Source organism: Oncorhynchus clarkii, chromosome 2 (assembly GCF_045791955.1).
Source record: "Oncorhynchus clarkii lewisi isolate Uvic-CL-2024 chromosome 2, UVic_Ocla_1.0, whole genome shotgun sequence".
NCBI classification, from domain to species: domain Eukaryota; kingdom Metazoa; phylum Chordata; class Actinopteri; order Salmoniformes; family Salmonidae; genus Oncorhynchus; species Oncorhynchus clarkii.
The window spans coordinates 11934557-11952197 of record NC_092148.1 but is presented as its reverse complement, the minus strand read 5'-3'; the positions used below and the strand labels follow the sequence as shown (position 1 = coordinate 11952197).

The 17641-nt window shown below is 42.1% G+C and overlaps 1 protein-coding gene across 1 annotated transcript in view; it reads right to left on the bottom strand.

The window, feature by feature from the left end:
* The window catches only part of LOC139421326 (myosin, heavy chain 14, non-muscle), a 97602-nt gene that overhangs the window by 71720 nt on the left and 8241 nt on the right, over positions 1–17641 (bottom strand). The window contains exons 4-5 of the mRNA XM_071172096.1: positions 16250–16456; positions 6939–7095 (exon numbers count right to left, since the gene is read on the bottom strand). Of these exons, the coding sequence (XP_071028197.1) occupies positions 6939–7095; positions 16250–16456 (364 nt within the window). The remainder of the gene's footprint in view (positions 1–6938; positions 7096–16249; positions 16457–17641) is intronic.

Below are 17641 nucleotides of genomic sequence, written 5' to 3'. Positions count from 1 at the left end.
TACTACCTTCACTTCTTACACCAGTAATCACTGTAACAGTAAAACCTTCACTTCTTACACCAGTAATCACTGTAACAGTACTACCTTCACTTCTTACACCAGTAATCACTGTAACAGTACTACCTTCACCTCTTATACCAGTAATCACTGTAACAGTACATCCTTCACTTCTTACACCAGTAATCACTGTAACAGTAATACCTTCACTTCTTACACCAGTAATCACTGTAACAGTACTACATTCACTTCTTACACCAGTAATCACTGTAACAGTACTACATTCACTTCTTACACCAGTAATCACTGTAACAGTAATACCTTCACTTCTTACACCAGTAATCACTGTAACAGTAATATCTTCAATTCTTACACCAGTAATCACTGTAACAGTAATACCTTCACTTCTTACACCAGTAATCACTGTAACAGTACTACCATCACTTCTTACACCAGTAATCACTGTAACAGTACTACCTTCACCTCTTACACCAGTAATCACTGTAACAGTACTACCATCACCTCTTACACCAGTAATCACTGTAACAGTAATACCATCACTTCTTACACCAGTAATCACTGTAACAGTAATACCATCACTTCTTACACCAGTAATCACTGTAACAGTACTACCTTCACTTCTTACACCAGTAATCACTGTAACAGTACTACCTTCACTTCTTACACCAGTAATCACTGTAACAGTACTACCTTCACCTCTTATACCAGTAATCACTGTAACAGTACATCCTTCACTTCTTACACCAGTAATCACTGTAACAGTAATACCTTCACTTCTTACACCAGTAATCACTGTAACAGTACTACATTCACTTCTTACACCAGTAATCACTGTAACAGTACTACATTCACTTCTTACACCAGTAATCACTGTAACAGTAATACCTTCACTTCTTACACCAGTAATCACTGTAACAGTAATATCTTCAATTCTTACACCAGTAATCACTGTAACAGTAATACCTTCACTTCTTACACCAGTAATCACTGTAACAGTACTACCATCACTTCTTACACCAGTAATCACTGTAACAGTACTACCTTCACCTCTTACACCAGTAATCACTGTAACAGTACTACCATCACCTCTTACACCAGTAATCACTGTAACAGTAATACCATCACTTCTTACACCAGTAATCACTGTAACAGTAATACCATCACTTCTTACACCAGTAATCACTGTAACAGTACTACCTTCACCTCTTACACCAGTAATCACTGTAACAGTACTACCATCACCTCTTACACCAGTAATCACTGTAACAGTAATACCTTCACTTCTTACACCAGTAATCACTGTAACAGTAATATCTTAAATTCTTACACCAGTAATCACTGTAACAGTAATACCTTCAACTCTTACACCAGTAATCACTGTAACAGTACTACCTTCACTTCTTACACCAGTAATCACTGTAACAGTAATATCTTCACTTCTTACACCAGTAATCACTGTAACAGTAATACCTTCACTTCTTACACCAGTAATCACTGTAACAGTACTACCTTCACTTCTTACACCAGTAATCACTGTAACAGTACTACCTTCACTTCTTACACCAGTAATCACTGTAACAGTAATACCTTCACTTCTTACACCAGTAATCACTGTAACAGTAATATCTTCAATTCTTACACCAGTAATCACTGTAACAGTAATACCTTCACTTCTTACACCAGTAATCACTGTAACAGTACTACCATCACTTCTTACACCAGTATTCACTGTAACAGTACTACCTTCACCTCTTACACCAGTAATCACTGTAACAGTACTACCATCACCTCTTACACCAGTAATCACTGTAACAGTAATACCATCACTTCTTACACCAGTAATCACTGTAACAGTAATACCATCACTTCTTACACCAGTAATCACTGTAACAGTACTACCTTCACCTCTTACACCAGTAATCACTGTAACAGTACTACCATCACCTCTTACACCAGTAATCACTGTAACAGTAATACCTTCACTTCTTACACCAGTAATCACTGTAACAGTAATATCTTAAATTCTTACACCAGTAATCACTGTAACAGTAATACCTTCAACTCTTACACCAGTAATCACTGTAACAGTACTACCTTCACTTCTTACACCAGTAATCACTGTAACAGTAATATCTTCACTTCTTACACCAGTAATCACTGTAACAGTACTACTTTCACTTCTTACACCAGTAATCACTGTAACAGTACTACCTTCACTTCTTACACCAGTAATCACTGTAACAGTACTACATTCACTTCTTACACCAGTAATCACTGTAACAGTACTACCTTCACTGTAACAGTACTACCATCACTTCTTACACCAGTAATCACTGTAACAGTACTACCTTCACTTCTTACACCAGTAATCACTGTAACAGTAAAACCTTCACTTCTTACACCAGTAATCACTGTAACAGTAATATCTTCAATTCTTACACCAGTAATCACTGTAACAGTAATACCTTCACTTCTTACACCAGTAATCACTGTAACAGTACTACCTTCACTTCTTACACCAGTAATCACTGTAACAGTACTACCTTCACTTCTTACACCAGTAATCACTGTAACAGTAATATCTTCACTTCTTACACCAGTAATCACTGTAACAGTAATACTTTCACTTCTTACACCAGTAATCACTGTAACAGTACTACCTTCACTTCTTACACCAGTAATCACTGTAACAGTAATACTTTCACTTCTTACACCAGTAATCACTGTAACAGTACTACCTTCACTTCTTACACCAGTAATCACTGTAACAGTAATATCTTCACTTCTTACACCAGTAATCACTGTAACAGTAATACCTTCACTTCTTATACCAGTAATCACTGTAACAGTACTACCTTCACTTCTTACACCAGTAATCACTGTAACAGTAATATCTTCACTTCTTACACCAGTAATCACTGTAACAGTAATACCTTCACTTCTTACACCAGTAATCACTGTAACAGTAATACCTTCACTTCTTACACCAGTAATCACTGTAACAGTAATACCTTCACCTCTTACACCAGTAATCACTGTAACAAGGGGATCGATACACTTGTCAATCTATCTCAGAGAACCTGACTGAAACACAAAGGATGTCAGTGTGTATTTGATTTCAACAGCTCTCACTGAGCAGAATTGTTGTGTAGTGAGGAGGAAGGAGGTCAAAGCTACAGAAGTGGTCTCTCCAGACAGACCTCAGACCTCCAGCCCACACTGCAGACACCAACACAATGGCCTGACCTTGTCTGTTACATTTCTGGTGTGTTTGTTTTAAAGGTTTCCTCTGAACCACAGACACACACACAGAGAGGCAAGCACACACACGCGCACGCACGCATGTGCACAGACATGCACGGACACACACACATACCGGTCATACTGGTTCAATTATCAATAGGATCACAGATCACGGACACACACCTGTCATATTGAAAGAAAGAAAGAATAAGAGAGAGAGAGACAGACGACAAGTCTAATGAATTGACCTTGGGGCAGAAACGTTGCTCAATCTGTCTCTAACCGGTTTTAATGGAGGAGTGGAGCAATCCGTGTCTGTTTGTCACTCTCCTATCATAATACATGTGGCGTGGGAAAAGTCCTAGAATGAACTGTAAATACTACTGCCATTTGCACCACCAAGATATTCTCATTGCCAATGTTTCCATATGCTTCCACAAAAAACATGGATTTACACCACATTCAGAAAGTATTCAGACCCCTTCCCTTTTTCCACATTTTGTTACGTTACAGCCTTATTCTAAAATGGATTAAAAAAAACGTAATCAATTTATACCCCATAATGACAATGCGAATACATAAGTATTCAGACCTTGTGCTATGAGACTTGAAATTGAGCTCAGGTGCATCCTGTTTCCATTGATCATCCTTGAGATGTTTCTACAACTTGATTGGAGTCCCCTGTAATAAATTCAGTTGATTGGAAATGATTTGGAAATGCACACACCTGTCTATAAAAGGTCCCACAGTTGACAGTGCATGTCAGAGCATAAACCAAGCCATGGGGTTGAAGGAATTGTCCGTAGAGCTCCGAGACAGGATTGTGTCGAGGCACAGATCTGGGTAAGGGTACCAAAAAATGGATGCAGCATCGAAGGTCCCCAAGAACACAGTGGCCTCCATCATTCTTAAATGGATGAAGTTTGGAACCACCAATTTTTAACAACCTGTTTTTGCTTTGTCATTATGGGGTATTGGGTGTAGATTGATGAGGGAAAAAAACAATTTACTACATTTTAGAATAAGGTTGTAATGTAACAAAATGTAGAAAAAGTCAAGGGGTCTGAATTCTGAATGCACTGTATTTGGTATTTACACTGTCAGCAGGGTGTCCATTAGGAAAATGTGGCACCAAACAACGTGGCCGGGAAGATTTTAATTTACCAGCCATTTGAGAAATGTATCAGACACATTTGCATTGGTTGTGTAACCCCTTAGTGCGTCCACTCACGGTACACTGCATCACAGTGCTTGAGGTGTCACTACAGACCCGGGTTCGATCCCGGGCTGTGTCACAACCAGCCGTGACAGGGAGTCCCATAGGGCGGCGCACAATTGGCCCAGTGCCGTCAGGGTTAGGGGAGGTTTTGGCCGGGGGGCTTTACTTGGCTCTAGCGACTCCTTGTGGCGGGCCGGGTCGCCTGCAGGCTGACTTCAGTCGTCAGTTGAACAGTGTTTCCTCCGACACATTGGTGCAGCCGGGTTAAGCGGGAGGCTGTTATGTTTCAGAGGATGCATGACTCTACATTAGCCTCTCCTGATTTCATTGGGGAGTTGAGCGATGAGACAAGATTGTAATTGGATATCGAGAAAAAGGGTAATTAAAACAAATCTCTGTTAGAAACTTAGAAAAGGGGTGAATCAAAAGTTGCAACAACTAGGATGGGTTGCTAATATGACTAGGATTATGAATTAGGCTTCAGAACAACGAAGGAAAGTTGATATGAAAACCAATAGAACAGGAGACAAATGGCATATGAGGAAGTCTTCCACAGACAGCGTACGTGGGAAAAGTTGAAGTTGAAGTCGGAAGTTTAAATACACCTTAGCCAAATACATTTAAACTCAATTTCTGACATTTAATCTGAGTAAAAAGTCCCTGTCAGTTAGGATCACCACTTTATTTTAAGAATGTGAAATGTCAGAATAATTATTTATTTCATCACATTCCCAGTGGGTCAGAAGTTTACATACACTCAATTAGTATTTGTTAGCAATGCTTTTAAATGGTTAAACTTGGGTCAAACGTTTTGGGTAGCCTTCCACAAGCTTCCCACAATAAATTGGATGAATTTTTGTCCATTCCTCCTGACAGAGCTGGTGTAACAGAGTCAGGTTGGTAGGCCTCCTTGCTCGCCCACACGTTTTCAGTTCTGCCCACACATTTTCTATGGGATTGAGGTCAGGGATTTGTGATGGCCACTCAAATACCTTGACTTTGTTGTCCTTAGGCCATTTTGCCACAACTTTGGAAGTATAGTGGGGTCATTGTCCATTTGGAAGACTCATTTGCGACCAAGCTTTAACTTCCTGACTAATGTCTTGAGATGTTGCTTCAATATATCCTCATAATTTCCATCCTCATAATTTCCATCCTCATGAAGCCATCTATTTTGTGAAGTTCACCAATCCCTCCTGCAATAAAGCACCACCACAACATGATGCTGCCACCCCGTGCTTCCCGGTTGGGATGGTGTTCTTCGGCTTGCAAGCCTCACCCTTTTTCCTCCAAGCATAACAATAGTCATTATGGCCAAACAGTTCTATTTTTGTTTCATCAGACCAGAGGACATTTCTCCAAAAAGTATGATCTTTGTCCCCATGTGCAGTTGCAAACCATAGTCTGGCTTTTTTATGGCGGTTTTGGAGCAGTGGCCTCTTCCTTGCTGAGCGGCCTTTCAGGTTATGTTGATATAGGACTGGTTTTACTGTGGATATAGATACTTTTGTACCTGTTTCCTCCAGAATCTTCACAAGGTCCTTTGCTGCTGTTCTGGGATTGATTTGCATTTCTTGCACCTTCCTGAGCGGTATGACGGCTGCGCGGTCCCATGGTGTTTATACTTGCATACTATTGCGTAGTACTTTCAGGTGTTTGGAAATTGCTCCCAAGGATGAACCAGACTTGTGGAGGTCTACAATTTCTTTCTGAGGTCTTGGCTGATTTCTTTTCATTTTCCCATGCTGTCAAGCAAAGAGGCACTGAGTTTGAAGGTAGGCCTTGAAATACATCCACAGTTACAACTCCAATTGACTCAAATGATGTCAATTAGCCTATCAGAAGCTTCTAAAGCCATGACATCATTTTCTGGAATTTTCCAAGCAGTTTAAAGGCACAGTCAACTTAGTGTATGTAAACTTCTGACCCACTGGAATTGTGATACAGTGAATTATAAGTGAAATAATCTGTCTGTAAACAATTGTTGGAAAAATGACTTGTGTCAGCACAAAGTAGATGTCCTAACCGACTCGCCAAAACTATAGTTTGTTAACAAGAAATTTGTGGAGTGGATGAAAAACAAGTTTTAATGACTCCAAACTAAGTGTATGTAAACTTCTGACTTGCAACTGTTGAGGAATGTGATTGAAAGAACCAGAATTATATTTTCGACAGTTTTTGGGCTGCATGGCCATCTCTGAGTTCCATGTGCTCATTTAGGCTATTTAGCAGCCAATGATCATGGTGTAGCCTCACAATGTGCCAAGCATTAGTAGAATTTTTACTTTTAGAGTTTTATCATTTTAATTCATATTTTTATGATTAACCACCTGACAATGATTTTGAGAAATGAAAACATTATTATTGAAATTAAACTGTTCCATGAAAATGCAAATATGAAAATATAGATGTGTAGATGTGAAGGGGTCAGAGGTTAGAGGTCAGGGGTTAGGGTTACCTTGTAGCATGCTGCGGTAGGCAGCCTCTGATATAGCGTAGATGTGAGGGGGCATCTCATGGCGTTTCTTCCCTCGGTACATCTCCACTATAGACTCTGTGTAGATGGGCAGGTTCTTATAGGGGTTGATCACCACACAGAACAGGCCCGAGTATGTCTGCAAACACACACACACACCCAGGATAGATATACACAAAGTTCAATGATAACTAAAATACCATGCTTAATCTCAATGACCCATGCCCTCCCAATGCCTAGACCCAGCCATTAAGCCAGATAATGTCATATCACACACACACACCAATATATAACAGCTACATTAGGAGAGGGAGGATCAATCCCGCCCAACATTCTCCCCTCATTAACCTACAGTATGAGTAGGACACATTAACCTACAGTATGAGTAGGACACATTAACCTACAGTATGAGCAGGACCCATTAACCTACAGTATGAGTAGGACACATTGACCTACAGTATGAGTAGGACCCATTACCCTTCAGTATGAGTAGGACCCATTAACCTACAGTATGAGTACGACACATTAACTAACAGTATGAGTAGGACACATTAACCTACAGTATGAGTAGGACCCATTAACCTAGAGTATGAGTAGGACCCATTAACCTACAGTATGAGTAGGACCCATTAAACTAGAGTATGAGTACGACCCATTAACTAACAGTATGAGTAGGACACATTAACCTACAGTATGAGTAGGACCCATTAACCTAGAGTATGAGTACGACCCATTAACTAACAGTATGAGTAGGACACATTAACCTACAGTATGAGTAGGACCCATTAACCTAGAGTATGAGTAGGACCCATTAACCTACAGTATGAGTAGGACCCATTAACCTACAGTATGAGTAGGACCCATTAACCTACAGTATGAGTAGGACCCATTAACCTACAGTATGAGTAGTACCCATTAACCTACAGTATGAGTAGGACCCATTAACCTACAGTATGAGTAGGACCCATTAACCTACAGTATGAGTCGGACCCATTAACCTACAGTATGAGTAGGACCCATTAACCTACAGTATGAGTAGGACCCATTAACCTACAGTATGAGTAGGACCCATTAACCTACAGTATGAGTAGGACCCATTAACCTACAGTATGAGTAGGACCCATTAACATACAATATGAGTAGGGTCAGGTGGAATGTGTAAGGAGGCATTTGTAATGAAAAAGAAAGATAGCTGTCAGGATAATCAATCAACCAGCTAGTGCTACAACACAGGTTAATGAATGATATATGCAGGCAACAGTGTAACGGTACTGATAACAAGATGACTCTGTGGATTCTGACTGGTCACCCCTAACCATCCACCTCCTCTCACACCCTTCCCTGATAATCCACACATACAGTATGTGTGTGTGTGTATGTGTGTATGTGTGTGTGTGTGTGGTGGACTGAAATATGAGGGTCAGTCCCCCATTTTCTCTCCATCTCTCTTTCTGTAAAGCAGATAAGATAAACATAAACAGCCTTCAAATACCTTAACATAGATATACAATACAGAGTGTAGTTCACTATGTCACATTCTAACTCTTTCTGACACATTCTTCATATCAAAGTACCGCAACACTTATCTTTCTTTCTTCTTATCTATCTTCCTTTCTATCCATTTCTCTTCCTCTTTCTATCTCTCTCATCCCTCCCTTCATTGGTTCATAGTCACGAAACAGGAGATGCAGCTCTCCTTTCTCCTCCGTCCTTCTCTCTCTTATATAAACGACCGTGATGTAACACAACACCTCCTCTTATATCAGTTACACTGGTGTCACAGTTCTCTCTACAGAGTAACCCCCCCCCCCCACACACACACACACCACACACACAAACACAGTCTTGTACAACTAACCTTGTGGGGACACACAATTCAGTCCCATTCAAAATAAATTTTTCCATAACCCCTAACCTTAAACCTAACCTTAACCCTAGCTCCTAACCCTAAACCCATAAACTAACCCTAGCTCCTAACCCTTACCCATAAACTAACCCTAGCTCCTAACCCTAAACCCATAAACTAACCCTAGCTCCTAACCCTAACCCATAAACTAACCCTTACCCATAAACTAACTCTAACCCTAGCTCCTAACCCTTACCCATAAACTAAACCTAGCTCCTAATCCTAAACCCATAAACTAACCCTAGCTCCTAACCCTAACCCATAAACTAACCCTTACCCATAAACTAACTCTAACCCTAGCTCCTAACCCTTATCCATAAACTAAACCTAGCTCCTAACCCTTACCCATAAACTAATCCTAGCTCCTAACCCTAAACCCATAAACTAACCCTAGCTCCTAACCCTAACCCATAAACTAACCCTAGCTCCTAACCCTAACCCATAAACTAACCCTAGCTCCTAACCCTTACCCATAAACTAACCCTAGCTCCTAACCCTTACCCATAAACTACCCCTAACTCCTAACCCTAACCCATAAACTAAACCTAACTCCTAACCCTTACCCATAAACTAACCCTAACTCCTAACCCTTACCATAAACTAACCCTAGCTCCTAACCCTTACCCATAAACTAACCCTAGCTCATAACCCTTACCCATAAACTAACCCTTACCCATAAACTAATCCTAACTCCTAACCCTTACCCATAAACTAACCCTAACTCCTAACCATTACCCATAAACTAACCCTAACTCCTAACCCTTACCATAAACTAACCCTAGCTCATAACCCTTACCCATAAACTAACCCTTACCCATAAACTAATCCTAACTCCTAACCCTTACCCATAAACTAACCCTAGCTCCTAACCCTTACCCAAAAACTAACCCTAGCTCATAACCCTTACCCATAAACTAACCCTTACCCATAAACTAATCCTAACTCCTAACCCTTACCCATAAACTAACCCTAGCTCCTAACACTTACCCATAAACTAACCCTTACCCGTAAACTAACCCTAACTCTAACCCTTACAAACAGGACAACGGAGTGGATTCCATGCAGCGACCCAAAAAAACAACTCCGAAAAAGAGGGAAACGAGGCGGTCTTCTGGTCAGACTCCGGAGACGGGCACACCGTGCACCACTCCCTAGCATTCTTCTTGCCAATGTCCAGTCTCTTGACAACAAGGTTGATGAAATCCGAGCAAGGGTAGCATTCCAGAGGGACATCAGAGACTGTAACGTTCTTTGCTTCACGGAAACGTGGCTCACTGGAGAGACGCTATCCGAGGCGGTGCAGCCAACGGGTTTCTCCACACATCGCGCAGACAGAAACAAACATCTTTCTGGTAAGAAGAGGGGCGGGGGCGTATGCCTTATGACTAACATGACATGGTGTGATGAAAGAAACATACAGGAACTCAAATCCTTCTGTTCACCTGATTTAGAATTCCTCACAATCAAATGTAGACCGCATTATCTACCAAGAGAATTCTCTTCGATTATAATCACAGCCGTATATATCCCCCCCCAAGCAGACACATCGATGGCTCTGAATGAACTTTATTTGACTCTTTGCAAACTGGAAACCATTTATCCGGAGGCTGCATTCATTGTAGCTGGGGATTTTAACAAGGCTAATCTGAAAACAAGACTCCCTAAATTTTATCAGCATATCGATTGCGCAACCAGGGGTGGAAAGACCTTGGATCATTGTTACTCTAACTTCCGCGACGCATATAAGGCCCTGCCCCGCCCCCCTTTCGGAAAAGCTGACCACGACTCCATTTTGTTGATCCCTGCCTACAGACAGAAACTAAAACAAGAGGCTCCCACGCTGAGGTCTGTCCAACGCTGGTCCGACCAAGCTGACTCCACACTCCAAGACTGCTTCCACCACGTGGACTGGGACATGTTTCGTATTGCGTCAGACAACAACATTGACGAATACGCTGATTCGGTGTGCGAGTTCATTAGAACGTGCGTTGAAGATGTCGTTCCCATAGCAACGATTAAAACATTCCCTAACCAGAAACCGTGGATTGATGGCAGCATTCGCGTGAAACTGAAAGCGCGAACCACTGCTTTTAATCAGGGCAAGGTGTCTGGTAACATGACCGAATACAAACAGTGCAGCTATTCCCTCCGCAAGGCTATCAAACAAGCTAAGCGTCAGTACAGAGACAAAGTAGAATCTCAATTCAACGGCTCAGACACAAGAGGCATGTGGCAGGGTCTACAGTCAATCACGGACTACAGGAAGAAATCCAGCCCAGTCACGGACCAGGATGTCCTGCTCCCAGGCAGACTAAATAACTTTTTTGCCCGCTTTGAGGACAATACAGTGCCACTGACACGGCCTGCAACGAAAACATGCGGTCTCTCCTTCACTGCAGCCGAGGTGAGTAAGACATTTAAACGTGTTAACCCTCGCAAGGCTGCAGGCCCAGACGGCATCCCCAGCCGCGCCCTCAGAGCATGCGCAGACCAGCTGGCCGGTGTGTTTACGGACATATTCAATCAATCCCTATACCAGTCTGCTGTTCCCACATGCTTCAAAAGGGCCACCATTGTTCCTGTTCCCAAGAAAGCTAAGGTAACTGAGCTAAACGACTACCGCCCCGTAGCACTCACTTCCGTCATCATGAAGTGCTTTGAGAGACTAGTCAAGGACCATATCACCTCCACCCTACCTGACACCCTAGACCCACTCCAATTTGCTTACCGCCCAAATAGGTCCACAGACGATGCAATCTCAACCACACTGCACACCGCCCTAACCCATCTGGACAAGAGGAATACCTATGTGAGAATGCTGTTCATTGACTACAGCTCGGCATTCAACGCCATAGTACCCTCCAAGCTCGTCATCAAGCTCGAGACCCTGGGTCTCGACCCCGCCCTGTGCAACTGGGTACTGGACTTCCTGACGGGCCGCCCCCAGGTGGTGAGGGTAGGCAACAACATCTCCTCCCCGCTGATCCTCAACACTGGGGCCCCACAAGGGTGCGTTCTGAGCCCTCTCCTGTACTCCCTGTTCACCCACGACTGCGTGGCCACGCACGCCTCCAACTCAATCATCAAGTTTGCGGACGACACAACAGTGGTAGGCTTGATTACCAACAACGACGAGAGGGCCTACAGGGAGGAGGTGAGGGCCCTCGGAGTGTGGTGTCAGGAAAATAACCTCACACTCAACGTCAACAAAACTAAGGAGATGATTGTGGACTTCAGGAAACAGCAGAGGGAACACCCCCCTATCCACATCGATGGAACAGTAGTGGAGAGGGTAGCAAGTTTTAAGTTCCTCGGCATACACATCACAGACAAACTGAATTGGTCCACTCACACAGACAGCATTGTGAAGAAGGCGCAGCAGCGCCTCTTCAACCTCAGGAGGCTGAAGAAATTCGGCTTGTCACCAAAAGCACTCACAAACTTCTACAGATGCACAATCGAGAGCATCCTGGCGGGCTGTATCACCGCCTGGTACGGCAACTGCTCCGCCCTCAACCGTAAGGCTCTCCAGAGGGTAGTGAGGTCTGCACAACGCATCACCGGGGGCAAACTACCTGCCCTCCAGGACACCTACACCACCCGATGTCACAGGAAGGCCATAAAGATCATCAAGGACATCAACCACCCGAGCCACTGCCTGTTCACCCCGCTATCATCCAGAAGGCGAGGTCAGTACAGGTGCATCAAAGCTGGGACCGAGAGACTGAAAAACAGCTTCTATCTCAAGGCCATCAGACTGTTAAACAGCCACCACTAACATTGAGTGGCTGCTGCCAACACACTGACACTGACTCAACTCCAGCCACTTTAATAATGGGAATTGATGAAAAATTATGTAAATATATCACTAGCCACTTTAAACAATGCTACCTTATATAATGTTACTTACCCTACATTATTCATCTCATGTGCATACGTATATACTGTACTCTATATCATCGACTGTATCCTTATGTAATACATGTATCACTAGCCACTTTAACTATGCCACTTTGTTTACATTCTCATCTCATATGTATATACTGTACTCGATACCATCTACTGTATCTTGCCTATGCTGCTCTGTACCATCACTCATTCATATATCCTTATGTACATATTCTTTATCCCCTTACACTGTGTACAAGACAGTAGTTTTGGAATTGTTAGTTAGATTACTTGTTGGTTATTACTGCATTGTCGGAACTAGAAGCACAAGCATTTCGCTACACTCGCATTAACATCTGCTAACCATGTGTATGTGACAAATAAAATTTGATTTGATTTGATTTTAACTCTTAACCCTTACCCATAAACTAACCCTTACCCATAAACTAACCCTAGCTCCTAACCCTTACCCATAAACTAACCCTAACTCATAAACTAACCCTAACGACTAACCCTTACCCATAAACTAACCCTTACCCATAAACGAACCCTAACTCCTAACCCTTACCCATAAACTAACCCTAACTCCTAACCCTTACCCAAAAACTAGCCCTTACCCATAAATTAACCCTTACCCATAAACTAACCCTTACCCATAAACTAACCCTAATTCCTAACCCTTACCCATAAACTAACCCTAACTCCTAACCCTAACCCATAAACTAACCCTAACTTCTAGCCCTAACCCATAAACTAACCCTAACTCCTAACCCTAACCCATAAACTAACCCTAGCTCCTAACCCTAACCCATAAACTAACCCTAGCTCCTAACCCTAACCCATAAACTAACCCTAGCTCCTAACCCTAACTCATAAACTAACCCTAACCCATAAACTAACCCTAACTCCTAACCCTTACCCATAAACTAACCCTAACTCCTAACCCTAACCCATAAACTAACCCTAACTCCTAACCCTAACCCATAAACTAACCCTAGCTCCTAACCCTAACCCATAAACTAACCCTAACTCCTAACCCTTACCCATAAACTAACCCTAACTCCTAACCCTAACCCATAAACTAACCCTAACTCCTAACCCTAACCCATAAACTAACCCTAACTCCCAACCCTAACCCATAAACTAACCCTAGCTCCTAACCCTAACCCATAAACTAACCCTAGCACCTAACCCTAACCCATAAACTAACCCTAGCTCCTAACACTAACCCATAAACTAACCCTAGCTCCTAACCCTAACTCATGAACTAAACCTAACTACTAACCCTAACCCATAAACTAACCCTAACTCCTAACCCTTACCCATAAACGAACCCTAACTCCTAACCCATAAACTAACCCTAACTCCTAACCCTAACCCATAAACTAACCCTAGCTCCTAACACTAATCCTAATTCTAACCCTAACACTATTTCTAACCTGAACCCTGAACCCCCTAGAAATAGCATTTGACCTTGTGGGGACTAACAAAATGTCCCCAGTTGGTCAAATGTTTGTTTGTTTACTATTCTTGTGGGGACTTCTATTCTCACACATACACACACATGCACACGCATATACACACACACATGGTGTGACGTGTTTATCTTGTGCTTATACAGTTGAAGTCGGAAGTTTAATACACCTTAGCCAAATACATTTAAACACAGTTTCTCACAATTCGTGACATTTAATCATAGTAAAAGTTCCCTGTCTTCGGTCAGTTAGGATCACCACTTTATTTTAAGAATGTGAAATGTCAGAAAATTAGTAGAGAGAATAATTTATTTCAGCTTTTATTTCTTTCATCACATTCCCAGTTGGTCAGAAGTTTACATACACTCAATTAGTATTTGGTAGCATTGCCTTTAAAGTGTTTAACTTGGATCAAACGTTTCGGGTAGCCTTCCACAAGCTTCCCACAATAAGTCGGGTGAATTTTTGTCCATTCCTCCTGACAGAGCTGGTGTAGCTGAGTCAGGTTTGTAGACCTCCTTGCTCGCACACGCTTCTTCAGGAATGCCAACAAATTTTCTATAGAATTGAGGTCAGGGATTTGTGATTGCCACTCCAATACGTTGACTTTGGGGCGGCAGTGGTTAGAGCGTTGGACTAGTAACCGGAAGGTTGCAAGTTCAAATCCCTGAGCTGACAAGGTTTAAATCTGTCATTCTGCCCCTGAGCAGGCAGTTAACCCACTATTCCTAGGCTGTCATTGAAAATAAGAATTTGTTCTTAACTGACTTGCCTAGTTAAATAAAAAAAACTTTGTTGTCCTTAAGCCATTTTGTCACAACTTTGGAAGTATGCTTGGGGTCATTGTCCATTTGGAAGACCCATTTGCGACCAAGCTTTAACTTCCTGACTGATGTCTTGAGATGCTTCAATATATCCACATAATTTCCCTTCCTCATGAAGCCATCTATTTTGTGAAGTGCACCAGTCCCTCCTGCAGCAAAGCACCCCCGTGCTTCACAGTTGGGATGGTGTTCTTCGGCTTGCAAGCGTCCCCATTTTTCCTCCAAACATAACCATGGTCATTATGGCCAAACAGTTATATTTTTGTTTCATCAGACCAGAGGACATTTCTCCAAAAAGTACGATCTTTGTCCCCATGTGCAGTTGCAAACCATAGTCTGGCTTTTTTATGGCGGTTTTGGAGCAGTAGCTTCTTCCCTGAGCGGCCTTTCAGGTTATGTCGATATAGGACTGGTTTTACTGTGGATATAGATACTTTTGTACCTGTTCCCTCCAGCATCTTCACAAGGTCCTTTGCTGTTGTTCTGGGATTGATTTGCACTTTTGTTTGCGTACTATTGTTTGTAAAGATGAACATGGTACCTTCAGGCGTTTGGAAATTGCTCCCAAGGATGAACCAGACTTGTGGAGGTCTACAATTTTTTTCTGAAGTCTTGGCTGATTTCTTTTGATTTTCCCATGATGTCAAGCAAAGAAGCACTGAGTTTGAAGGTCGGCCTTGAAATACATCCACAGGTACACCTCCAATTAACTCAAATTATGTCAATTAGCCTATCAGAAGTTTCTAAAGCCATGACATCATTTTCTGTAAACTTCTGACCCACAGGAATTGTGATACAGTGAATGATAAGTGAAATAATCTGTCTGTAAACAATTGTTGGAAAAATTACTTGTGTCATGCACGAAGTAGATCCTAGTCCTAACCGACTATAACTGACTACAAAACAATAGTTTGTTAACAAGAAATGTGTGGAGTGGTTGACAAACGAGTTTTAATGACTCCAACCTAAGTGGATGCAAACTTCCGACACACATCTGTTTTGACTTTCACTTCCCCCTTGTATGCTGTGCAAGTTTGAGTTTATGTATCATTGTGTCCTGTGTGTGTGTGTGTGTGTGTGTGTGTGTATGTGTGTGTGTGTGTGTGTGTGTGTGTGTGTGTGTGTGTGTGTGTGTGTGTGTGTGTGTGTGTGTGTGTGTGTGTGTGTGTGTGTGTGTGTGTGTAATGTACACTGACGTACGTATATCAAGCCAGAGTAGTATCTCTCTCTGAGGTTGTGTAGGACGGAGGCTTCGTTGAGACAGGTGAGGTCAGCCATGTCCTCCACCTTACTGAATCTGGGAGGATTCATTCTCTGGACCTCCTCTCTGGACAGGGTCAGCTTCCTCTGGCTGTCTGTTAGCTCCACCTCCACCTCATCCCCTCGCTCCTCACGGATACTGGCAGACTGGAGGGTTGGGGTGGGGGGAGTGAGAGCGAGAGCGGGGAGAAGGGGGAGGAGATAGAGAGAGGGTAGGGGAGAGATAGAGGCGGTGGGAGAGAGAGGCAGGAAAGAGAGAGAGAGAGGGAGAGAGATAGAGAGAGGGTAGGGGAGCGATAGAGGCGGTGGGAGAGAGAGAGGCAGGGAAGAGAGAGAGAGAGAGAGGTGGGGAAGAGAGAGAGAGAGAGGGAGAGAGAGAGAGGGTAGGGGAGAGATAGAGGTGGGGGGAGAGAGGGAGGCAGGGAAGAGAGAGAGAGAGAGGGAGAGAGAGGGTAGGGGAAGAAAGAGAGAGAGAGCGGTGGGGAAGAGAGAAAGAGAGAGGTGGGGAAGAGAGAGAGAGAGAGAGAGAGAGAGAGAGAGAGAGGGGTAGGGGAGAGAGAGAGAGAGAGAGAGAGAGAGAGAGAGAGAGAGAGAGGGTAGGGGAAGGAACAGAGAGGTTAGTTAGATGCTGAACACATGATAATAACACATGGTACAAACGCATAATAATAACACATGATAATAACACATGATAATAACACATGATAATAACACATGGTACAAATGCATAATAATAACACATGATACTAACACATGGTACAAACACATAATAATAACACATGATAATAACACATGGTACAAACGCATAATAATAACACATGATAATAACACATGATACAAATGCATAATAATAACACATGGTACAAATGCATAATAATAACACATGATAATAACACATGATAATAACACATGGTACAAATGCATAATAATAACACATGATACTAACACATGGTACAAACGCATAATAATAACACATGATAATAACACATGGTACAAACGCATAATAATAACACATGATAATAACACATGGTACAAATGCATAATAATAACACATAGTACAAACGCATAATAATAACACATGATAATAACACATGGTACAAACACATGATAATAACACATGATAATAACACATAATAATAACACATGGTACAAACACATAATAATAACACATGATAATAACACATGATAATAACACATGGTACAAACGCATAATAATAACACATGATAATAACACATGGTACAAATGCATAATAATAACACATGATAATAACACATGGTACAAACACATGATAATAACACATGATAATAACACATAATAATAACACATGATAA